Consider the following 25442-nt stretch of genomic DNA (forward strand, 5'->3'; position numbering starts at 1 on the left):
TGTACACTTCATTACCTTTATTTTTTCAACCTGTGGAAACAACTTCGCTCCTTATTTAATACACAGAACTCTTATTTGCATCAATGTCCTTGGGTCCCAGAGGGCCAAGTGGGAGTTCTGAATGCACAGAAGTTCTGTACATGTGAGACTGAGGTATTTTAATAAATTTTTTTGCTTTTTTCTTAAAATCAGTCATAGGGGTGCATCCAGGGAAGACCTTTCACCCCCTTAGCTCCACTGGGACGCCCCTCAAGAGTGTCAGGACGTACATCTACCTTGACTTCTAAGATGGGGACTGAAGAGAAAACAGATGGATTTTGTACCTCTGACAATTAAGCCCAAAGTGTTTACTTCAGAGAGGGAGTAGGAGATAAGTTAAAGAATGTAGTTTGTCTTCCGTTTGAGGATGTCGGCAAGAGGTCTTATCATTGAGCAGACCACAGTGTCTGGTGCGGAGATGGTTTCTGTGGATAGAGAGCACCTCCCGTCAGGCAGCTCAGCTCCACAGGCCGCCTGAGGGACAGGCCGCAAACCTAATGAATAGCTAGTTGCATTCGGGCCATGTCTAATTGCGGCAAGCTGCGTTCAGTTCCCTCGCCTCTGTAAATAGAAGTTTTTATATAATCTGATGGAGGGAGGAGAAAATAGAGCCGCTCGCTAAATGAACTTGTGGTGTTTCGTTAGGAAAGGACTTTGCTTGGAAGCAACTCTGATCACACAGATTAGCAGGAAGCACATGGCAAGCTGACTTATCTGAGTGTTTGTGCTGAGTTGTGTTAAACTGTAGAAACATTTTGAAGTTTGCTATAGAAAAGAGTACTCCCAAAGTTGCCAGCTAATCCAGTACGAAATTTCCTAAAAAGCCTTTCTTTTGGCCTGGAGTTTTTCTGTAAAGCTGAGTAATTAAATTGGACTTCTTTACCTTCCTGTCCTTGGTGGCAGCAAAAATGACAAGAGGACACTGTCCCCTTGAATCCTCACCACCACCCTGTGAAGTGGGTCCTGTTATTATCCCCATTCTGCTGATGAGGACACTGAGACACAGAGGGTTAGGTACCTTGCCCAGGCTCTCAGGACCAGTAGTTGATGGAGCTGAGGTGAAACTCATCAGTGCTTCTGGAAAGATACAGGATGCTTTAAATGCACCTGTTTGGTTCACAGCAAGTTGAAGTACTTTTTAAATTGGAGATTTTAATATTTAAGTCCTTGTTTGGGTCTCTCTCTGCTTCTCAATTTTAAGAGTCAATCAACCAGGTAAGAATGTCTTTAAATGGATGGATTAAAGGAGGCTAGCCATGTATGTATCAGATCCAGTTTGGAGTCGTAGGCTAAAAATGACTAGATTCGGAGCCAGGGATATCAGACATGCTCTGGATACCTTCCTTTGATTAAATGTGGTTTTAAAATTAGTGACTTAAATATACCTCAAGGACTCATCACAGGCTTCTGCATAGGTATTTATAGGCCATAATGCTAGAGAAGAAAGCGCCTGGAATAAGTGAAATTTGTAACATAAGTGCACTGTTGTGGCTTTTGTTGATGAATTATTTAAACTTTGAAAGGAAAAAAACTTTGAAAACTGAATTTAAAGTTATTATTATGATATTATCAATACGACCTGAATTTTCCTTATTAAAAGTAGTTGTTCTTTTAGAGGGCTTACATGTATTAAATTCATTATTTAGTATGTTTATACCAACTCTTCAAATATATTTAATTCTGCCAGTTTCTTGAGCTTATTAAGGAGATTCATAGAATCACAGAAATTTAAAATAAGGTTAGAAATCTCTGTCTCCCCTTTTTTGTCTGGATCAAACCAAAAGCAACCCAAATGAAAAATCTACCCTGTTGTAAAGGCCTCTAGGGAACAAATATTCTAAAACATCCCTCTATAACTCATTCCAATGCTTAACAACCCTGAGATTTAATGTTTAGAAATTGGTTTCTTATATACGGATGAAAGAAACTCTAACTGTAAAATACTATGAAAAGCTATGCATTGTGTAAAAGACCTCTCATTCCAAAAAAATCAGAGCGTACTCGGCTGAAAAGAATCTCTTTTTGATGATAGTACATCCACATGCCTAAAATGAAAAATAGAAAGCAATGCATTTTTCCCTCAAGAATTTTTCATCAACCCCTAGAACGAGTGCTACAGATTATCTCACGAAGTCTTTTCCAGCTAGATGACTTTTGGAAAGTTTTACGTAATTTCAGAAGGAGGGGGAAAATGAACAACAGTAACACCGTACACACACGCACGCACGCACGCACTGTAGTTTCCTGAGCAACTTGTTCTAATTCTTCACATTCCTCCTGTCAAAATGTTTGCTTATAGCTATCCTTGCATTGTCGTTTAAGCCCATTTCTAAATGGTGTCTGCTGGAAATTGAATAAATGTGTCTAATTTTTCATAATGTATGTCTTTGTATGGTTAATTATTAAGTCGCTGTTATTTTTGTTACCATTTAATAATTTTAATTTTCCTTGGAAAAGATATAGAACATACTTGGAAGAATGCCTGTGGGAGATTTTAACATCTGCTTACTGTGACTTTTTTTTTTTTAATTTACTAACTCATCTGGTAGCATCACTAATCTTTTTTATAATTTTGAAGTAAGTAAAAATTCACCTAGGAGGAGAGATGAAACACTTATTATTTTAGGTCCATACCCAGCAATCAATTTAAACTCCTGAAGTTTAATGTGGAAAATTGCTTTAATTTATTAAGTGCATTTTGATAAGCTTGATGATTGCATATCCCTTTATTCTGATAACGAGAAGAATGCTCTTTCGAATCTTAATATTTGCTCGTTTTTAGTAGGTGCAATAAGCAGATTTTTTCCCCTACTCTGAATGTTTTTAGAAATATTTTCTAGTATGTCGTAAAAAAAATTTACGTTCCTGAGATGCACTGATGAAGCCTGAAATATGCTTTATAGGTCATTAAAGAAAAATGTGTGCCCCTTGCAGTTTGCATCAGAGGCCAGGCAAGCTGCTGGCTGCGTTTGTACAGCGTGGGTTCCGACGGCGGGCTGTTCTGGAGTGCAATGCCGGTCTTCCTGAAGGGGCTCGCGGTGCAGTTTGCAAAATAAGATTTTAGGACCACACCCAAATTACATCTGACTGTTAGGTGACTCTCCCTTACTTTTTTGAACTCTGAGTGCTCCTGGTATTCTTTTTAAAAACCCACTGTAGACCTACCTGAAAAGCTGGCCGTCTATTCCTTCCTCAATTTATTCCTTCAAGAGTCATTTTTGGACCGTTTTCGCCAATGTTCATCAGTGAATGCCATTTCCCTATGGGGACAGATGCCGGGTTCTTTTTCTTTTTCTTTCCCTCCTCTCCCTCCTTCTTTCCTTCCCTCCTTTTTTCTTCTAAGACATCTCCTCGTCCCCTCTCGGGGCCCCCCGGGGGGCAGCGGGCAGGCCCTCTGTGGCCGCAGGGCGTCGTCCCGCCCGAGCTGCCCATGTCGCTCTTGTCCCGCAGGCCCGGGGCTGGAGCTGAGCGGCCCGAGCACCCCGCAGAAGCTGCCGGTGCCCGCGCCCAGCGGCCGGCCCTCGCCCGCGCCCCCCGCCGCCGCGCCGCCGCCCGCGGCCGCCGTGCCCGGGCCCTCCGTGCCGCAGCCGGCCCCGGGGCAGCCCTCGCCCATCCTGCAGCTGCAGCAGAAGCAGAGCCGGATCAGCCCCATTCAGAAGCCGCAAGGCCTGGACCCCGTGGAGATTCTGCAGGAGCGGGAATATAGGTAATGCGCCCGCCCCGCGAGGGGTTCCGGGGCTGTGTTCTTGGTGGGACCCCCAAGCCTGGGGGCGCCCTGTCTCCTGGTGGACAAGGGAGAGGCCAAGGGAGGCCGAAACTCATGCTAGGAGAATGATCTCAGAACGAAGTCGCAGAGAAGAGTTTGTTTGCCATTGGGGTGGGGAGCGGGGGTCCTCTGATGGTTCTGGGTTGGCCGGACTGTGATTTTCATCAGCCAGAAAACTTTGGTCAACCCCTAAGACATGCCAGACACTGTGTTAGGCACTAAGGATGCAAGGATCAAAAGCCCAGCCCGGTCATCCTACGGCTCCAAGAAAGTGGTCATCTCAGCTTGATGCACTGCTTTGTTCTGGTTTGTCCGTTTGCCCTTCAGTGATGGCTATGAGCTGGTCAGATATTGAGTGTGTCGTGTTGGCCTGACCCTCAGGTTGATGACACATCTCGTGATACTCAAAGCATACCTCAGGAGCTTGGTAGACTATAGTCTTTGTTTTACTTTATGCATTTGTTGGTCTATGGTTTGGTCCAACTTTAGGAGTAAGCCCTATGTAAGTGTCTTCGTTATGGGGTCCTTATTTAAACTCTGACTCCAGAAACTTTTCACCTGATTTGGCACATTTGTCTAAGTCAGGAGTTGGCAAACCTTTTCTGTAAAGGGCTAGATAGTAAACATTTTACCCTTGCAAGGCCGTACAGTCTCTGCCCCAACCACTGAGCTCTGCCCTTATGGTGTGAAAGCAGCCATGGACAATAATGGGCTGCCTGTCTTCCAATAAAACTTTATTTATAAAAACAGGCTCTAGGCAGGATTTGGCCCACAGGCTGACGTTGGCTGACTCCTGATGTGAATGGTTAATGTCAAACAAAACAGCGTCCACTAAGTATTGAGTCAAGGTAAAACAAAGCTAAGACTGGTTTCTGGAGTTAGCCACAAAGCACGCCCTGCCACTTACTAGCTGTTACCTTCGGCAAGTTATATCTCTTTTCTGTGACTCAGTTTCCTCATATCTTAAAAGAGGGTATTTTAGAACCTCTTGTAGGGAGAAGATAAAATGATACAAAGACTTTCAATACTTTAGCCGTTATTATTACTTCCCAAATATGATCTAGTTTAAAAGAAAATTAGAGTTCAAAAATTATAGAGAATGTTAGTAAATGAATGTCCAGGCTCCCTTTAAAAATGTTACCTTAACCTTTATTGAAAAACACGACTGACTTGTTATTAGATTAAAATACTAACTTATCAGCTTTGAGAGTTACTGTGACAGAAATTACAGTAACTTGCCATTAAATGTGTGTAGCTGTTTGGATGAAGAGTACAACTTTACTCTCATTACTATTACTAATCCTCAATTAAGAGCTTTTATGTTGCTGTTTCCAGCATTGCATGTGTCCCCAGAGAGCTAGATACTCATCATCAATTGATATTTCAGTGTTGATAGGCAGATTCTGTTGGGTGAATAATTGCTGTGTGTTGCTAAGTCAAATATTAGCATAGTATACTCATTTGAGGCAGAAAAATTGTATTCATATGCAGGCCTTTCTTTATGTTGCTACTGAATAAAAAAAGTTTTATTTTTTAAAAGACAATAAATGGGAGAGAGGAATATTGTTTAGTTACCCTAAAATTCTGACTTCCTAAGAGCTAACATTTTTTTTTCCTACTCTCAAGATACAAAGCTACCAGTACTTTTGTTAAATCATGTGAACTACCCTCATAACATAGACATTCTCTTTACCTAGAAACACAGCCAGAGTTGTTTTTCTTATCAACTTGTGTTGTGTTGTCTATGTGTGTGTATTTTGCTGACTCCTAAATTTTCTTTGTCATTTTTACCAGAATGTTAATTGCAGACCTTTCTTGTAATAAACTCATTTTTTGAAAGTGATCTTAATGGATGCTCTCCCAAAGTATTAAGCAGTACTGTTTAGCCTATTCCAATGTGTGAAAAGCTTTAGTCCTCCACTCCTGTATCAATTAAAAAAAAAAAGTACCTATCAGTATTTTTTACATTATAAGCATTGCAAAATGTGGTGGAATGGCTATTTTATGTATTACTGTTGTTACTTGATAAATGTCTCCTCTATTGTAAACATGCATAGCTTTTGAAATAATTGATCTGGTAATCCTGGGTCCAAAAAGCTGGTAGGTCCTCTGGCCTGAGCTTTCCCATGGCCATCTCGAGAAGAAGGGTAGGTATATAACTGGCAGGGTCGCAGGGGCATCTTTTGTCTTCTTTAGTTATATGGCAATAGCTGGCTTCTGCCTATATGAAGATAAATTGTTCAACTGCAGAGATGTGACATTTATCCCTTAAAAAAGGTTAGGTTAAATTCCTTAGGCACCTTTACAAGACAGCTAAGAAACGCTCTTCCTTTTGCCCCTCTTTGAGAGAATGGCTCCCTAGCCTTTGGCACTGATAACTGGAAGGGGGTCCAGTGTATCTTCTGGTCGAGGATTTGAGCAAGGTTTAAAAAAGAAATCTCCTTTCCGATTTTATAAAGTTAGTTTGAGCAAAAGTCATCTGTCAGAAATTCTTTAACAGATGCTCATTTCTTTGACTGTTGTAATATCACTTACCTTGTCTATGAAAATTGAAAGGCAATTGTCAGAATCATAAATTTTTTTTACTTTTAAGTCACTTGGCTGCTTTTCATTGTTCATCATAAAATCAGGATTTTGACAAATTGGCCTTCTTTATTCAGTAATAGCATAAATAAGTTTCTGCATATGCACTCTTTGCCTCAGATCTGCACAAGCTCTCCAGGGAAAACATTTTGCTCCCATTTAAGTTGGATCCTTTCTTTTTGACCATCTTTCTCTTATGATGGAACTTACTGCTTTTCTCTGTAGCAAATGTCAGAGAGATTTCCAGGGCTTTTTGTTTAGTTTTGTTTCGTTTGGCACACTTTCTTTGCCCTCTCAATGTACCTAACTTCAGTTCTTCTAGTTAGAGTTAGATGTTGCGGCAAAAGCACTCCAGGTATTGTCGTGTTAGCATGTAAACTAATTCCACAAATGTTTGCATGAGACGTGTATTTCACATTCAAAGGAGTTTATTTGAGAAGAGCATCTTTGAATTCTGTCAGCCCTCCTTGGTATCAAGTCAGAATTTAGCATGAAGACAGGGGTACATCCTCCTTGCTTCAGGAAGCAAGCATTGTCTGCTTACCGTGTTTTTTGTCCTGCCCTGGTCTCCATTGCAACCCTGAAAATTCCTTCTCCAAAATTACCAAGGGCCGTGTTATCAGCAGAGTTCCCAAAAGTCAGTGTCCCTCTCTCTTCTTTTAAAAGTGTCACGCAGCTCCTGGAAGGAACAAAATGTACCAGTGTCATTTTCTGTTCAAATAACTCTCCTACAGGAAGCATAAACTTCTCCTCTGGACCTGAACAAATATCTGTTGCCTTTAATGGAACTCTTTTTCTTGCCAGAACAGTAACCCCTCCTGATTTACTGTTCCATCTGTATGAAAAACCTGAGTGACCTAATTCTGCTTCCATTTTCTGTACTCGCGAGGACACTAAATGAGTCTCCTGCCGTTATGCAGTATTACATCTGTTGTTGTTTCGGGAAGTTAGAATCCTGAATCTCTTTATCACACTACCTGCTGAATCCCATTGATGGGAAGATGAAATTGTCTGGAGAGGAGCATTATTTAAAATGAAGATTTCGATTAACTACCACCACAACAAAAAGAGAAAACGTTCTACGTTCAAGGAGCCCCTCCTGTACCTTTGCAACCAACCCCCATGTGCTGCATCAAGTGCATGTAATTTTACTACGGGACCTACCTTTCCTCTTCTCCTGTAGTTTGTGTGTTGACACTTAGTACTTCTTGCTTAAAAGCAAGATTCTTTTGGGCTGGGGAATCTGAGATTCACTGGCAAATTACTAGGCCCTTTGGAGAAGCAGTGATTTCAGGAAGAAGAGCACCCCCGTCCCCAGCTCCCCAGCCACCCAACGCTCCATCCACCCCAGTCCCCACCTGTCTACCTCCCTCCTTCCCCTCTGCACTCCCCAACTCCCACACTCCCAGTTCAGTGTGATTTGATCTTTACACTGTCAGCCCAGTTGTCCTAAGATTATTTATTTAGTCCTAATTCCACAGTCCTTCAGAAGATTAAGGAAAATTCAACTCTTCCTCTAATTTAGCACCTGACCCACTTTGTCAAAGAGAGTTAACCAGAATACTAAGGGATAGTTTGAGTTCTGGGATATTCAAATGAAAAAGGTCTGCAGTAAATCCAGAACCAAGGACGCAGAGTAACCCAATCATTGGCCCTCATCTCACCCCACTAGAATATTTAATTTTCCTTTCGTATGGGCTTAATTCTACAAAAGTGAAATTGTTTCAGTTTAGCCTTTTTCCATTTAAATTATATATCTGAAAAACATCTATAATGGATTTTTGTCTTAATACCCTAATTGTTAAGATGCGTCATCGGTTGCTGTATTTGGAGATTTGGGCTATGTGGATATTTAAGAAATTGAATTGGATAAATGAAGGAGATATTTGTTTCATACAGTGAAAAAAATAATAATTTCGTGAGTATCAATTGTAAAAGGAATGTGTAAGAAAGTTGGGAGAGTTTGAAGAATTTGACCAAAAGAGTAAATTGATGAAAATTTATTGTTGTTTGAACTAACGAATTTTTAGTCTGTTGCCTGGTTAAACCGTTTAAAAGTGCTATTATTTGTGTTGGTATGCATAGTTGAAATAATGTCATGTTGACAGTGATGATACTAATAATAACACATTTTGATGATAAATCATTCAGTAAATCAGAATTAATAATGTGTATGTACCAAATAAAATCAGAATCCGTCAAAATATTATTTTCAGTAAAGTCAATGAAGAATAATGCATTTCCCTTACTATCATTTTTAAAGTTTTGAAAAAGATGACATTTTATTTTTGTCCCAAAGCAAACAACTGTTAAGTTTTTTAAAGCACCCATTTTGGTATTTGAGCTGTATGACCTATTAAGATATTTTGCATCATCTAAGTCACAGGTTTTGCTTTTTCATGTTAATATACAGCATCATAAAGCTTGACAAAACCATAATATTAATTTTTAACAGAATCTTTAATTATCAACTTTTATAGTTGAGATCCAGGACAGGTTGCAGTTAGAAACTGTATTCGAATTATCTACGGTGTGATTGTGGTGGTTTTGGTCTCGGGCGAGTGAAGGTTCTAGTCTCGGCTCCCTCCTTCACGAGCACTGTGAAGTCTACGTGTTTCTTAATATCTCCAAGCCTCAGTGTTCTCTTCAGTAAAATGGGACCCTGTCAACATTTACCTTACAGATGGGGGGAGGGGTGTGAGAGAGGGAGAATTAAATATAATGGTGCATTAAATGCAGCTAACTTAGTGCAGTTAATGTTAACTTAGTTTAACTTAGTACCTTTTTTATTACTATTCTTTCTTTGTTGAAGTCTCTTCCAAGATAGTTTTGCCCCAAATTTGGGGGAGAGGTAGTTCTAAAAGTAGATGTAAATAGCATGCGATTATTTGTAAGAATAGGATCCAGGTGAACTCTAAACCAGGCGTTTATATGGATAACAGGAATAATATCCCAAATGGATGAAGAAAGCGAGACGTCTCTTATCATCTATTCTGCCTTCATTATGACAGAACATTTACAGTTATATTTTGATAGTGTCTAAACTGAGAATCCGCAGCAATCCTTTTCTAGAAACTCTGAGTTTTTAAATACCGTTTACTTTACCATTCTCTGCTGCCCCAAACCCGATTTTTAAAAATGCCTGATTAGCCTTTTCTTTTCTCAAGCAAGCACTGCTCGCAGAGGAAGTGGTTGTGGTTGGCAGGGCCCTGTCTGAATGTTTTGGGTCGGCTGATTTCTGTGGCCTCAGCACCTAAAACTGCTCCTGTTCACTCAGCTTTAACGGCCGTCGTCCTCTGCATCTTGGCAAGGAGGGCAAATGGCCGGGTTGCCTTAGGACAGAGCTGGAAGTGAGAAAGAAAACTCTTGTCTCAGCTCTGCGCCCTGGCTGGCTGGGCGTTTGGGAGCGAGGCAACTTTGCCTGTCTCTCATTTTCTCTCTGTTCAGAGCGAGCGATGGCACTTGAGTTTCCTCCTAGACGTCTTGTGAGCCTTCTTTCGTGGGTGTCAGAGCGAGGTTATGAAGGAGGCCAGAGTGTTAAGTGACATATAGCACCTGTCTGCATTAATGCAAAGGTAGCTTTGCTCTGTTTAACGTCAGAAAATCTAGTTGGGTGTCAGAAATTGAGGTATCAATCAGGTAATCGTTTATCATTTAAGATTAAATTGTAATGTGTATTCCCTCCCCTCCCCCGTTTTATTATCTCCCCTAGACTTCAGGCTCGCATAGCTCATAGGATACAAGAACTGGAAAATCTGCCTGGCTCTTTGCCACCAGATTTACGAACCAAAGCAACCGTGGAACTGAAAGCGCTTCGGTTACTCAATTTCCAACGTCAGGTAATACCTTGTCCCCAGTGACTCTGAGATGTAGGAAATAAATGTAATTGTTGGAGAGTGTGATCTGTGGGTTTCCTTGAGTTCGTTCAGTGTTGTTATAAAGATACAAACTTAGTAAAATAGTGTATCTTTTAGACCAGCAGCATAGAGCTAAAAATAACGAAGAACTGCTTATTATTCTATTTTGCCCTTCTTTATATCAGAGACAGTTTTTTCTCTTTGGTTTCTAAAGTCAGAGGTAAGGCATTTTGTTACCGTAGATGAAAGTTTGAGAACATAGCTCACGTTTGCCTTTATGCCTCCAAAGAAAAACAAGAAAGTGGTAGATCAGAGCGTCTTTGCAAACACAAATGTAAAATCCTACCCGTGACTGTGACAATAATTTTAACAAATATGATAGCCACTCTACTGAATGACTAGCTCATCATTTATAGGAATACATAAAACTGTGTTTTGTAACTGTTGGTTATTCATCAGAACCTAAGTCTGGAACATTTGAGGACATCAGACCCACCCATTGGCTAATCAGTCAATTATTATCTGTTGTTCTCGCTACGGTTCTTAGTAGTCACTGATTAATAAAAGCTAGCATAATGATCTATTTTATAATTGCTAAATCAGTGGATTAGTGGAATGAAGTAGAGCTAATTTTTGCTTTGGTGAGTTTTGCCTTGTGCACCCAAAAGGTGCGGGTCTCCTGGTCCGCACGCTGCCTCCTTTAGTCAGAGGAGAAAAGGAGTGCTTCCCCGCCAGTCAGATGGGTTTGTTTGGTTAAGGTCTCGGGGTGTGCAAAATGAATTATTAATGAATGGAAGTAGTTTGGAAGTATTGAATTGCATGATTTGGTCTCTTGGAGAATGTGACTAAAATCACAGGGCCACCTCACTTGCTATTGTCATATGAACTTGGGAGCACATCTGCCTTATTGGTTATAATATCAGAAGAGGGCATCAGTGGTGGCAGGGTGCTGCTTGGCCATAGCTTTGTGAGAATAGAGTTCAGTGTAAATTCAAAAAGAAAGAAAGAAAGAAAAAGTCTCCGAGGTCCATTTGCTTCTTTCTTATAGGTGGCTTCATAAAATGCATCGACAAAGTGTTTGATAAAACTTTGCTAAATAATTATTAACCAGTAATAAGATTATATTCAGATTAGCTCCACTATGCCAGACTCTTATTGATTTCTGATTTTTGCTTGATATTATTGAAAAACCTGTTATCTCTGAAGTTTCCCAATGAAATTAACTGTGATTGATGCTGATTTCAGATTCAATTGACTATAAAATAATAATTTTGATGTATATTCCCAATCCCCCACCCCCTACCACCACATAACATACAATATGGGTAAGATATTATATTTCTGATCCTTTCAGAGAAGTCCACAATATAGTATAAAATTTAAATATCTTGCAAAGAATATCATTGTTAGGAGTGGGAGGAAGCCAAACTAGTATTTCCCATCTTTTACATGAGACTTGAATTAACATTGTTTGAGTATCTGCTGCTAATGTACACGAACAGGAAGTAATTCTTCTATTCTTTTTGCAGAGCATCGTTAAAGTTAATCTTTAAACACAGAGTGTTATTATGGCACTTAAAATGAAGTAAAAAATTTTAAAAGCTTATTAACTAATTCATATCATTAGAATAATTAAATAGAATGAATTTATTAAAAATCCAAGACCACATCTACCTTTTTTTAGTGTTATAGTGCTATCATTGCTCTTTTTATTTGAATTATTTGGAAATAAAACTCATGCCATCTCTGAAAACACCACATACCTTTGGCATGATTTAGTCCCTTCATTTACTAAAAGGCCAACTGTGGTGGAGAAGCTTGTCCAGTCCTCATTCTGTTCCACTACATGGGAAGGAGAGAAGGGCAGGGTCCAGGAGAGTGGCCTGCGTCTGGGGAGGCTCTCTAACTGCTCCCCTCTTGACAGCTGAGACAGGAGGTGGTGGCCTGCATGCGCCGGGACACAACCCTGGAGACAGCTCTCAACTCCAAAGCTTACAAACGGAGCAAGCGGCAGACCCTGCGGGAAGCCCGCATGACCGAGAAGCTGGAGAAGCAGCAGAAGATCGAGCAGGAGAGGAAGCGCCGGCAGAAGCACCAGGTACGCGGGCCAGGGATTGGGTGCCCTCGTGTTCACAGAGATGTCCAACTACGGAGTTGGATGGATTCATCCAATCCAACGACTGAAAAATGTACTGCTGCAGGCAGTGGGTACGTGAGGGAACAGAAAGGTTCCTTGGAGCTTATGTAGTCTCACCACATCATTTATAGACGAGGGAACTTAGGCCGAGCCAGGTAAATGGGTGACTTGCCAGGGTGACACAGATGAGCGGTAGCAGGATGAGGTGAAGGACGCTGCTTCCTAATTCCAGTCAGGCGCCATCTTCATAATCCCATGAGAAGCTGCTGACTGGGTGGGCATGGGGGTTTCCTGGAGCAAAATCCTGGGGAAAAGGAAAGAAGACAGCAAACGGTTTATTTTTATGACAAGCACAAGTATAGTAGCCTGGGCTTTTCAAGAGCCCAGCTGGAGGTTTCCCAGGGGCAGATATTTTAAAACATTCCTTTCTAGGGGTTTGGAAATATTTTGATGTAGGATTTGATGTGGTGTCATAATCCTATAAATTCTGTTTTCTGTGCTTCATTTAGTGCCGAGCCCAGTTTTGTTTTGAAAAATGTTGGATTTTAGTGTAAATCAGGGTACATGTTTGCTCTCCTGTATTTAAAGTGTATGGTGGTTTTAACTTCCTATAAACCTATTTCGAGTCACAATTTCTAAGGTATTTAAGTTAGAGCAGAAGAAACATGACAGTTATGACATAATTCTCACTGGAAATATCCATATCCCTCAGGTTTATTTGAGAGGGATTTGCTTTAAATTTTATCATCACCATTTTGTAGGTCTCCCTTGATGTTTGATCTTTCAGTTTCCATGTGGCCACACTCTCCAGGTGTCAGAGGTTTCTCTGTAGCAGGCTGGCACCCAAACAAACTTTGAGAGGCCGTCTTTCCCACCGGGCAGTAGCCCACACCTCAGCTCGGGAAACACACCAGAGCTCCTATCCCAAAACAGACTCTAGTCTCCCATTGTTGTTTAATGCACATTGAGAGTTTTCTTGGTCTATTTGGAAGCTCATAGGACATTGGGAAATAGATTTTAAGTGTTCTTTTCTCCTCCCTTCGGATCTTTTAGGAATACCTGAATAGTATTTTGCAACATGCAAAAGATTTTAAGGAGTACCATCGGTCTGTGGCTGGGAAGATCCAGAAGCTTTCCAAAGCAGTGGCAACTTGGCACGCCAACACTGAAAGGGAGCAGAAGAAAGAGACGGAGCGGATTGAAAAGGAGAGAATGCGGAGGTTGATGGTAAGGGGCCCGCAGGAATCCAGGAACATGCTCCCCTCTCCTCTGCTTGTATTGAGAATGTTAAATATGCCGTGGCAGAAGGAGAGAGTAAAAGCTGCCTATCAAATATATTAATAAGTTCCTTTGAACTCCACAGGGATGGGGTAAAAACACCTTCTCTTTCGTAGACAATGCAGTGCCACAAATCTTGGGCTACTACTGATGAGTATAGTATTTCTCTGACCTGGGGTGGCTTTGCTCTTCAGGTTATAGCTTCTCGCATAAAGGCAGGTACTGTGTTTTGCAGGAGTTTTGATAACCAGATCTGGAAGGATGAAAATGGCAGTTCTTTTTAAAATATTGTGTCTTTGAAACTAATGACACAAGTTGTTTTGAATGAATGTCTCAGTAAGTTGTGTCTTGGAATCTAAGAATTCTCTTTTTTGAAGCCTCGGTACTTATCTTCTTTTTTTGGGGGAAGATTAGCCTTGAGCTAACATCCACCACCAATCCTCCTCTTTGTCGCTGAGGAAGGCTGGCCCTGAGCTAACGTCTGTGCCCATCTTCTTCCACTTTTTATGTGGTATGCCTACCACAGCGTGGCTTGACAAGCAGTGTGTGGGTCTGCCCCTGGGATCCGAACTGGTGAACGCTGGGCCACCAAAGCAGAACATGCAAACTTAACTGCTGCACCACCAGGCTGGCCCCTTCTTTTTTTTTTAATGGCAGAAATTTTTCTCTAACAGTGTAAAAAGTGATTTTTAAATTAATTTTAAAATGTTGCTTTTTTTGGTTATAGCCATGTCATTGATAAAGGCTATTCATGAATCATTACATTTGCAGTATTATTTTTTAATGAATATATAAACACAGAAGGGATTGGGTTATATCATTGGCCTGCATATTTGGTTTTATTGATCATTTAATTTTGGAATTGAGCCTCAAAGTACACTAGATTTTGGAAAAGAATGTGTGATCTCTAATGATAGGAGGCTTACAGATTCTATCTGGGACATAATGCCTGAGTATTGGATGAAGATAAAGTCATTAACTTCAGCCCATAATTATGTCCCTGGAAAATTCCACGTGACACTGTCTTCCTTGCTGGTATTACGCTTTGCATTTTGTTTTCATTAATTTTTTGGAGTCCAGAGAGTAAACACCATATTTTAAAAGGCTCTATGTCCAGGTCCTACTAAATTTTAACCATCTTCTCCTGCCTCACTTTTTTTGGGAGGGAGGGAACTGGCCAAGAGATTTCTAACCAGCTCAGGAGACCCTTTTATAGTAATCTGAGCAGTAAGCAGTCAAATTTGTGTGATTTGACTGAAGTGAAACTATATTAGAACTTCAGTAACAGATTGGTTTGACACTAATGACTAGGCATGTGCAAATCATTAATTTTTGCAATTAAATGATGGAATATACAGATAACAGAGAAACTGAAGTTTTTTTTATCACTCTTTCTTCAAGTGAGATCAACCATAACCAAAAGCAATTAGAGTCATAATAGCGTTTGAGGTTCCTTCTCATCCACGGGGCAGACAGCAGCTAGACTGAGGGATGAAACTGCTGTCACTCGGGCAGATGCTGGAGTGACCCCCCTGGACTGAAGAGCCTAAGCTTTTCTGTAATGGAGTTGCCTCTTGAAGATTTTATAGCACGTTTCTTTTATGCTGCATTGCACGAGGAAAATATTTTTTGAGATGTCCTTTTATTGGGACGTATAAAAAAGATTTCTCTTGAAATGGCTCAGAGTACATCAGAGTTTTTATTCCACTTAACCTCATAATGTTGCTTAATGGGAGGTGGAGGTGGGAACTATTGTGTCTGTTTTATTGCTCAGCAGTGTCAGACTGCAGATCCTAAATGACTTGTCTCCAGTCACCTAGGCCCATAATGCAGTGCAGATCTGTGACAAAAATCCCCCAGATTTGACCTTTCCTATCAACCACAGGGTTTGTAATGCTTTTAAGTATAAGAAGTTATTCGTTCAAAGCCCATTTGATTCGTTGCCTTTGGAAATGCTTATTGAAATGTTTATGGGTGAAAAGATACTATGTTTAGAATTTGCTTTATGACAATCCAGTTTGGGGTTGTGGGGAGGAGTGGGGCAAGGGCAGCAGTGAAACAGGGTCACCACGAGTTAATTTTTGTTGCTGGGTATTGGTTATATGAGACAGTATACTGTTCTTTCCACTTTTGATTATATTTGAAAATTTCCAAAATACAACGTTAAGAATAAACTTCAGATGATGAATCGTCAAATGTTAACATTTTTTGTGCCATTAAAGAAACACAGAAGAACAAAGAGTCGACTCAAAGTCCTTGCTCCCATCACATAAATAGTGTGGCTATGTGTCCTGATTTTGCAATGGACCTCGGTGTCCTGGGACGTGGGCATCACCCTTCCACGTGCGCCCCCAGTCCCAGACGGTGTGCAGGAACTCCTGCAGCCTGGATCTTTTGGTTTGCTGCACTCACCACCAGTCAACGTTCAGACGATCGGCAGCGGGGAATGAGTGGAAAAAGGTGTTGTCTGCAAACTTTTATTACGCTCTGATCATGCTCTTCTTTCCTTAATAGGCTGAAGATGAAGAGGGCTATAGAAAACTGATCGATCAAAAGAAAGACAGGCGTTTAGCTTACCTTTTACAGCAGACAGATGAGTATGTGGCCAACCTGACCAACCTGGTTTGGGAGCACAAGCAAGCCCAAGCAGCCAAAGAGAAGAAAAAGAGGAGGAGGCGGAAGAAGGTGAGTGCCCTCGTGGTGGCGGCTGACTTGGGGGTGTATGGTCAGGGACCAGCTTAAGGTATGTGCTGCTCTGTGATAAATACTCCTTACTACCCTAATGGAAGATTTATATTATTGAATTGCAGTAATTGCTTATATAAATGGGCATGGCACGAAAGAGTTGATTGGGCTTACTAGACGACGTATCTGATGAGGACATAATGGATAGGATGTACTAAACGCAAACAATTCAGTCCATACTTGGTTGTTTCATACAGTATTTGAAAATTAAGTACCCACGCTGAATAGGAAGAGGAAAACCATGGATGCAAATAAATGTTTGCTTAAGTGTAATGCCATTGTGGTGGGGACGGCTGAGTTAAGAAACTGGAATGAGCAGTAAGAAGAAAATGCAGTGTACAGATTAAAGAAGCCAGAGGAACGTAGAAGAGATAGCTTTGGGATGCTTTTGGAACCTATTTCAGCCTGTTTCTTTGGACAGACAGTGATGCCAAAATTGTTCATTCACTTGGGCTGCCCTGCTGTCACACTAAGGTAGGTGTGCAGAAGGTTTTAGGTAATTACAGAAAACAATAGTCTTAGGTAAAATGTCTGCTAATTATCATGAGAAGTGAAGGGTAAGATTTCGAATCTCTGCTCTGCAAGTATTATATCTCAATTCAAGGGTAACCTGCTGAGTGGAGACCTGTGCGTATAGAGCCTCTTTGAGGCTTCAGTGGTCTGGTAATTCAGTTCTTGGATGCTATTTTGTTTTCAGGATAAATTCTAATTGGGCTGGGTGCAAACATCAACAGGAAGTCTTCGTCAGAGTTGTGAAGATCGAGGACGGGTAGCATTTAATCATTTATTCTCCACACTGAATAATTGAACAAAATGTTTCTCAGAAAATAATTAATTTCATGGCTCCTGAATTCTCATACCTGTTTCATAATTAAGGAGGAGGAATAAATGATTGAGAAGGCGCCTTCTTGCACCTGATTTCTTTAGTGTAAGATAGCTTCCCTCATTGTGAAGATGAACGAGGGATGACGCAGGGCTTGGATTTAGACATTTCGTTGGTGAGGAATACCTCATTTTCTTGTCAAGGTAGCATTATAGGCTTTGCAAAATTCCAGCTCCCAATTCCTGACTTAAAGAGACGTTTTCAGAGTTTAGTGCAGAGCACATAGGCAAAAAGATACAATTCTGTAATATTCCGTAAGTGGACCCCATTAAGTAGCAGTTGTCATTTTTCCTAATCCAGAGGTGTACTTTGCAGAGGTTGCCACAAAAACATCACTGTTTGTGTTTTTCGTACTAATGTTCATATTCTACATTTCTTTGTGATTTAAAGCCAGTGGCCCAGATTTGAGCTTCTGGCTTGCAATTAACAGATTCCCGCCATGGTGTAAGATTGTTACATCATCACAGGCAGAGAAAGATAATAATTGAGTGATAATGAGAATGCCTTTATTTTTATGTTTGTCTGTACAGAGCAAGAACCTGTCATAATGTTTTTCATGGTACTTCCAACTGTACATGATCTCTAGATTGGCTCTCTACTTCCAAACCCTTGCCTTCAGGTTTGCTAAGAGCATTTTATTCTTTCTATTTCATGCATTCGCTCAACAATATTAACTGAACACTTACTCTGAGCTTGCAGTGTGCTAGATGCTGGGGGAGAGGGTACAATGGTGAGGAAAAGCATGCTTTAATCAGAGAGAGACAGATATTAATCAAATATGCACCTAAATATATAATTATAAACTGTGGTGAATGCTGTGAAGGAAGACTGGGAGTCAAATCGGGGATGGGGCCTGATTTCTTGGCCAACAATAGATACCAAAGTGACTCCAGTCTGACTGGTGGATATCTCTGGGCATCTCCCATTCTCACATGATTGAATGTACAGAATTCTGACTTTGTGATCAGCCCTCTACCTCTTTTCGGTCATGCTTTCAGGGTGAAAGCCTGAAAGTGCTCCCTGCCCTCAGCAGGACTAAGGGGGACAGGCTGTGTTTCCTTCCTGGGCCGTCTTGATGGGAGAAATGGCATAAAGAAGGAAAAAAACAAACTGGGCCCCTTCCTGGTCCTTCCTGAAAACTGTCTCTTTCACCAGGCTTTGAGACTTAGTCAAAGTGAATTACCCAATTCCAGATGCACCTTTATTCAAGTGCAAAGACAATGGGTGCTTTCAAAAGCTGATTACTTGATGCTTTGGGTTCTCTGTAGTTCTCCCCTCCATTAGAGTGAATGATTGAGAGTTGCTTGTTCCAGCCTCTCTGTCAGGGAAGGAAACTACCTCCAGAAGCTTAAAAATTCTATGCATCCCTTTCAGTATTTTCCCATAGAATGGACTATTATGCTGTTCCTATCTGCAGTTGTTTTTTGTTTGTTTGTTTGTTTGTTTTAATTAAGTAAGGCATCAATGAAGCTTTGTTTTGAGAAAACCTTTACCCAGTGAACTAAAAGCATTGAGCTGGGAGCAACATATGTAGGACAGCTAAGCCTCAGAGAAGTCTAAGAACTATGCTGTTCAAGATGAGTATGGTTGACCTTGTAATTTAATTGGGAAAGGGTTACTTTTTACTTTGTGTTAAACTAGTGTATGATTTTTTTTTTTTTAAATTGCCCCAGTGTAAGAGAGAAGGCCATTTTCTTTCATGGAGAGCTTATTGTGTTGACTTGTTGTTGGTGAATAATAGAGTGGGTTTCCTGTAACCTGTCATGACCGTGTTTAATTTTTCTCTTCTCAACATTAGAGCCATTTCTATGAAATGTACATTTATAAATCATTCTGAAACTTCTCGTTCTCAGCCTGGTCTTCCATTAATGCCCTTCAAATGGAAGAAAAAGAAGTAAACCATATGTATCTACTTAAGTGTTAGAGGGGGCATAACATTTCAAGTATTGAAATATCTAATTATGTGAAACCCGTCTCTGCAGGGTGATGGCGTGAATGCGCTATTATGTGCCCTTAGCATGACCTTGAGGTCTCGGTCCTCTGCCGTGATTATTCTCTAACATCTCCTGGGTAAATACAGGATAAAAAAGGGTATGGGGCTACTTAAAGCTATCAGGATGTGTACAAGTAGGATTGAGCATGCTAAATTAGAAAATCGGACCCCTGTCTAAATCATGTTAGCACACCACCTTTTAAATTCATGCTGCATAAGAAAGCAGATCCTACTGATTTGCTCTTCTTCCCTTGTAAGATATTTCATTAAAAGCTCTACTACCTTGGCCGTCAGTCTCTTGATCTGTGAGAAGGTGAGAGGAACAGTACCCACATCGTGGATTTGTTGTGAGGATTACATGGGAAAGTTTGTCGAAAGCATTTAGAACACTCCCTGGCACCTAGTAAGTGCTCAGTAAATATTAGCTATTTTATCGAGCAATTCTGTGGTATAAATGTAGCCTCAGGATTGTTGAAATGTGGTCATAGGTTTTTTGGAAAATAAAATCTTCTTTTTTCCCCTTATTGTGTATTCCCTGGCGTGTTGAGCAAATAAATGGCCACCATTTTTTTCTAGTTGGGGATCCATTAGATATTATTAGGTAGGATGCCCTTTAGGACAATGACAGGTTCTTTGACTATTGAGGCAGCAGTGGGAGAGGAGGATTTGTTATTTCTGGTAGACTCTGCTTACCTCTCCCTCCCAAGCTCCTACGAAGAGAATTTTCTGGTTATGTGGCCTCAGGTGGTTCCTGGTGATAATAAGGTATTTCTTGCAGGGCTTTACAGTATATTTTTCCTTAAGCTGTGACTCGAAGCCCTTGCCACCCTTCCCAGCCTACAGCTTCGAAGTCTAGTCATTTCAAGGGTTCAGCTTCTCAAGCTGTTGACTTCAGGCCAAAAATAAATATTTTATTCCCTTTTCCAAATCTTTCAGTGAGGTGTATACCAGCAGAACTACGCCCTTGTTATTTATTTGTGACATTTCCTGGAAACCCACGATACCAATGGGAACATCCTCAGACACCCATGGGGGAAAGCTGTGCCAGCTATCTTTTTCATCGTGGTGTTTGGTTTTCTTTATGAAAGTTCTTTTTTTTTTTCTCTCTCTCTCTCTCATCAACCACTATTGTAAGTAAATCTTAGAACCGGGATGTTCTGGAGGGAGAAACTTTCTCGCACAGTTTATTGATCAATATAGTGGTAGGAAATGTGCTTTTATCCTTTTTTTAGCTATCAAAACATCAGAAAAGCCTCTTGGTAGAATTTTCAATGAAAAGAGCGTTAAAGGCAAAGTAATAATATTGCTGAAACATTTGTTTTAAATTCGAGTTACTCTCTGATTCATCTTAGTTCTTTTGTCTGTTTTCCCCAGAGATCATGTAATTTATTACAACTCCTCCAGAAGGAGATTTCCATAGGTAAAAGAAAGGTCTAAGGTAATTCTGGGCATTTGAGTGTAGCCTGTTGTAAGAGTGGATGAACACAATGCCACAATGATTAGATTTATTTGATTACTTCAGTGTCGAAACGGGTGAAGCCAGAGGTTTGGATCAAAGTCTTGCTTAACTGGATTGACCAGTTACTTGAGTCAAAATGTAAGAATTGGTTTTCTCTGCAAGGCACAACCGAAGTAATATGCAATTGCCTGTTAATTTGATATTCTTGGGTATTTTTTATGGCCTGATCACCTATCTTAATGCTCAAAGGTCCACTTAAATGGCAGTAAAAATAACCCAAGTGGTTTCTGAAAGCTTAGGTTTCCATCCAAGCAGAATGAGTCTTTAAGATGCCAGCACATTTGAATGTTATTTCAGCATATTATAACAAATAATGGGACAAATAATGCTGTGGGACAAAATGCATTCACTTGATTATATAGATTGTAAAATATTTGGTATAAAACTATTTCTTTCCAACATGAGGCTGTTTGTCGCCTATAGTGTGGTAATCTCTACTAAAGTGCCCCACTGAAGTCTATTTTCTTGAGTTCAGCTTACGCAGGATTTTCATGTTTAGGGGATTCCTTTGACTCCTCACCTCTGCCATTAATTCTTTTATATAGCTTCTGCAGGGAAGATGGGTAGCCAGGCACATAACTTTGTTCGTGAACATTCCTAAATGGAAGGTATAAATTGACACTGGCCTTGGAGATTGGGAACCCGAGTTGTCTCTAGTCATGAGTAATTTGTTTCATATCCCCTTCCGTGACCAGGCTAATTACACTCCTCCCTCCCTCCATGAGCATAATTAGTTCCAAACTTTTTGCAGGTGAGAAGTAGCCAGTACAAAGTTCCTTCAAGCCTGATTAATGGGTGCACTGCGGTGTTTTGTTTGTTTGTTTGTTTTAATCAATGGCAGTAAGCTCAGGCATCAGTGGTAATATTGATAGGATGTGTTTGCAGTCCCACAGTATGGATAACTGTATGCGAAACTTCCTCAGGCAGTGTGAGACGTGCTATCATCGGCCACATCAGCACCAGGCCATTTCACCAGGTGCTCAGAAACAGGCCAAGGTTACCTCAAGTGGGAGCACCAATCACAATCAGTTGGGAGTTAATCTTGAGCCAAGAAAAGGGGAAAATGTTTGTTGGTGGGGAGAGGAGAGGATAAAGCACCAGTTTGATGTGAGAACATGGATTTATGAAGCACACCAGAGACCGTCACCAAACTGGAAGAATCCAGAGCATGAAGGAAGAATATGACATCTTCTGCCATAGAGTAGACTGCCACCTGGCTTCTGCCTCATATAATGTAGCCTAACTGGGTGTAAGCTCAGGGCATGTGAAAGAAGTCTCATAGAGCAGTTCTAAGAGGCATTATGTGTGTGTTCTTAACTATTTTATGACTTGCAAATATATTGGCACCTAATTACAATAATAATAATAATTCATTAAGCGTGTGCTAATGGAAAAGCATTGTTCTTGGTGATTGCATTCATTCATTCACCAAATATTTATTTAGTGCATTTTATGTGCTGGGCACCCTTTTAACCCTGACCTCATAACCTTATGAAGCAGTTTTCAGACAGTGCTACAGCCAATCTTATATAGTCATAAAATAGCCCTTGGACTATCATTGATCCTTTTACGTTGAGGAGACTGATGTTTGCGGTATATGTTACATGTCACATTGGATTGCACGTATTGAAAGAGTGAACCAGCCCTGCAGCAGACTTAGGAGATAGGCACTGTTACTGTCCCTGCTTTACAGGAGAGGGAACCAAGACACAGAGAACATTTGCCAAAGATCACACAGCTAAGGTCTCTTGCACTTAGTGACAGAGCTGGGATTCAAATGCAGGTCATCTAATTCCAGAACCAAGTTTTTTAAATCTAATATTACATTGCCTCTCGAATTTGATGCCTAATGGAATTTTTAAAATTAGTTTAGAGGATTTTAAGTAATGGAAGGGCCTGATTAGGAGGCAGTTTTCAGATAACACTCTAGCTAGTCTATAACATATTCATGGAAGAGTTGTCCTTTAGAATAGTTTTGATTCTATTATTTGTGGTCCTTCAGGCTTTTTAATGTACTATTCATTGAAATGGTGATCCACTTCTACTTGCTAGATATTGGAAATTGGCTTATTCATTGTCTCATTTGATTTTCTTTGCTGGCCAAATTTGTAGCTTATTTCTGATTTGTATGGAAAGAATGGCGGGATTAATTGACTTCCTCCCATTAATTAAAACAGTCGTCTGAGTATAGTGCCTGAGAATTCCAAAAATGGAAACTTCAGGGGCTGGTAGTGGGGATGGTTTCTTTTCTGAGCTGAGGGACTCTGCCACTGTTTCCTGTTTCCCTAGCCTACACGTAGGGCCTGGCGCTTTTCGAAGCCAGTCACTCCTTTTGAGCTTGTAAACATTTTCACTTTGGGGTGGCATAATGGAAAATCAAATTCTTGGGAAATCATAACCAAAGGGAGTATTTCATCTCCTGCTCTTTGATAAAAGCTACATTTTTGAAGACCTATGCTTTGGCATACATACATACATGTATTTTTTGTAAGAAAATTATAAAAGAACTTCAAAAATCACAGACATTTATGAGAACTGCTTTTCTTCGGTATGGACAAAAGGCTAGATTTTAAACATTAAACGTTTTCTATAAAAGCTATTTTGTCAAGAGACAATTGAGTTATTTTCATAGAAAGCAAAAATGTATTATACGATCAATGCCTTAAATAAACAAAGTGGAGTTAATATTGATTCTGTATCATTATATATATTTTTAATTAACTAAAGGGCCCAGGGGAGGAAAGCTCATTTTCTTTAATGTCTTGATAAAGGAAATGACTAAAGTTTTTTTTTTTTCCTCATCGTACTGCTCAGAAGTAGTGTAGGTTTCCAGCAGTAACTTTAAAATAAGGTATTCTGTAAAGGTGTTGTTAAGTATTTCACTTGTCAAAGAGGCTGTTACAAATGTAAAAAATTTTAGACTATTTGTATATATTATAGATGAGACTCTCTTGGGTATGTACAAAATGTGACATAATCTTAGCTTTTCATTTAGGCTGTCTCTGAGACGCATCTAGAGATTAATGGACTAAGATAGTGGAATATTCAAAAAATGGCAGATGACAGAATTTTTCATGAGATCACAGTATCTGCACCAAATTTCCCCACATACGCACTGTGGAAATGCTATATATTATGAAAGCTAATTAGGTAGAAGGAAAAACATTCGGAGAAGTCACAGAATTTTGTATCCTTTTGTATTTTTATGACCCAAGAGTGGTCCAGAGTTTATTCCTGATGGACAGTTTTCAAAAACTTGCCGAGGGAATGGGAAAGTAGAACTGATTATGTCAGGATTTGTCTTCAAAGTGCCAAACATGAGAAAAACATTTCAGATTCTGACCTCTCTCTAGATGCTGCCATGTCTTAAGCTCTTTGGGTCCTGGAAGACGCAAATCTCTAGTGTGCTGCTGTTGATTCACATCTGGATTTAAATAACTCTCTGCAAGATGCTAATAAAATATATACTTTGTCTTAGATAGTGAAGAGAAATAAAAATCAAAGGCATTTGTACTAAATCTTTGTTAGATGATCCTAAGTAGTAATGAAGTACTGTCATACCCCAGAGTAACCATGAAACCCTTGCTATACCCATCTTCTTGGTTTACACATAACATTTGACATTGGTGTTTTACAGAAGGCTGAAGAGAACGCAGAGGGAGGAGAGTCTGCCCTGGGACCAGATGGAGAGGTAAGGGAGTTTGGACCCATCTCTACTGTCTTCTGCTGAATGAGTCCCTGCCGTACTTTGTAGCACCGGTCTCTGTGTATACTAATTTTATTTTTACTCAGCTATTCATTTTTAAGTAAAAACAGTACATTAGCATAGTAGGAAATTAGAATAGTATAAAAGGGATACACTGAGAAGTAATCCCCTTCCATCTCAGACTGGCAATCAACTGATGTTAAGCTTCTTGTGTACCATTCCAGAATTTTCTATGCACATATAAGCATATGTTTATGAATACATAGAATGTGTAAAACTCTTAAGTGATTCTGTAATTACATTTTCCCAGTAAATGATACTGAAGCATAAAATATGAACCAGTTTCCTTAGTTTATTACTAATTTGGAATTATAAAACTCCCTAAGCCAAACAATTTACATATTTGGTTACCTTATTTTTTGACATTTCTGTAGGCTTACAATATAGCTTCTATTTGTAGATTCATCAGCATATTCCTAAATTTTATTTCCTAGTATTTCCAATATTCTCCAGAATCATGAGAATACAATTATTTATTTATTGGATTTTATTTTCTTCTCTGAAAACTCAAAGTTCTCTGCCCGTGGTTCACGTGAGGAGGCACACCCCCAGAGCAGGATGGGAAGCGAGTTTGTTTCCAGCCGCCTTCTCCTCTCACAGATTCTGATAAAGCTGCTTGGAGGATTGGGGTGGGCGGAGGGTTGCCTCTTCCCATTCTAGAATCACTGTGCGTGCGAGACATATTGTGAATTGAACAGCCCGGATGCAGAAAAAAGGCTGAAACCACTATTCTATGCAGAAACCTCTTGAACAATAAACGTTGCTTAACCACTATAATCCATCACAAGGAGAGAAAGGATCGGGATAAATGTCTAATGTGTAAGAAACTCTCAGTGGGCTGTTATGGGGGAAGAATACTGTATATTAGAGCACTTA

General features: G+C 40.1%; 1 protein-coding gene across 6 annotated transcripts in view; it reads left to right on the plus strand.

The window, feature by feature from the left end:
* The window catches only part of SMARCA2 (SWI/SNF related, matrix associated, actin dependent regulator of chromatin, subfamily a, member 2), a 166771-nt gene that overhangs the window by 27611 nt on the left and 113718 nt on the right, over positions 1-25442 (plus strand). For all 6 annotated transcript variants that reach the window (XM_014735432.3, XM_070248197.1, XM_070248194.1 and 3 more), the window contains exons 5-10: positions 3490-3745; positions 10101-10227; positions 12170-12343; positions 13436-13609; positions 16175-16345; positions 24438-24491. In XM_014735432.3, the coding sequence (XP_014590918.3) occupies positions 3490-3745; positions 10101-10227; positions 12170-12343; positions 13436-13609; positions 16175-16345; positions 24438-24491 (956 nt within the window). The remainder of the gene's footprint in view (positions 1-3489; positions 3746-10100; positions 10228-12169; positions 12344-13435; positions 13610-16174; positions 16346-24437; positions 24492-25442) is intronic.

Source organism: Equus caballus, chromosome 23 (genome assembly GCF_041296265.1).
Source record: "Equus caballus isolate H_3958 breed thoroughbred chromosome 23, TB-T2T, whole genome shotgun sequence".
Taxonomy (NCBI): Eukaryota; Metazoa; Chordata; class Mammalia; order Perissodactyla; family Equidae; genus Equus; species Equus caballus.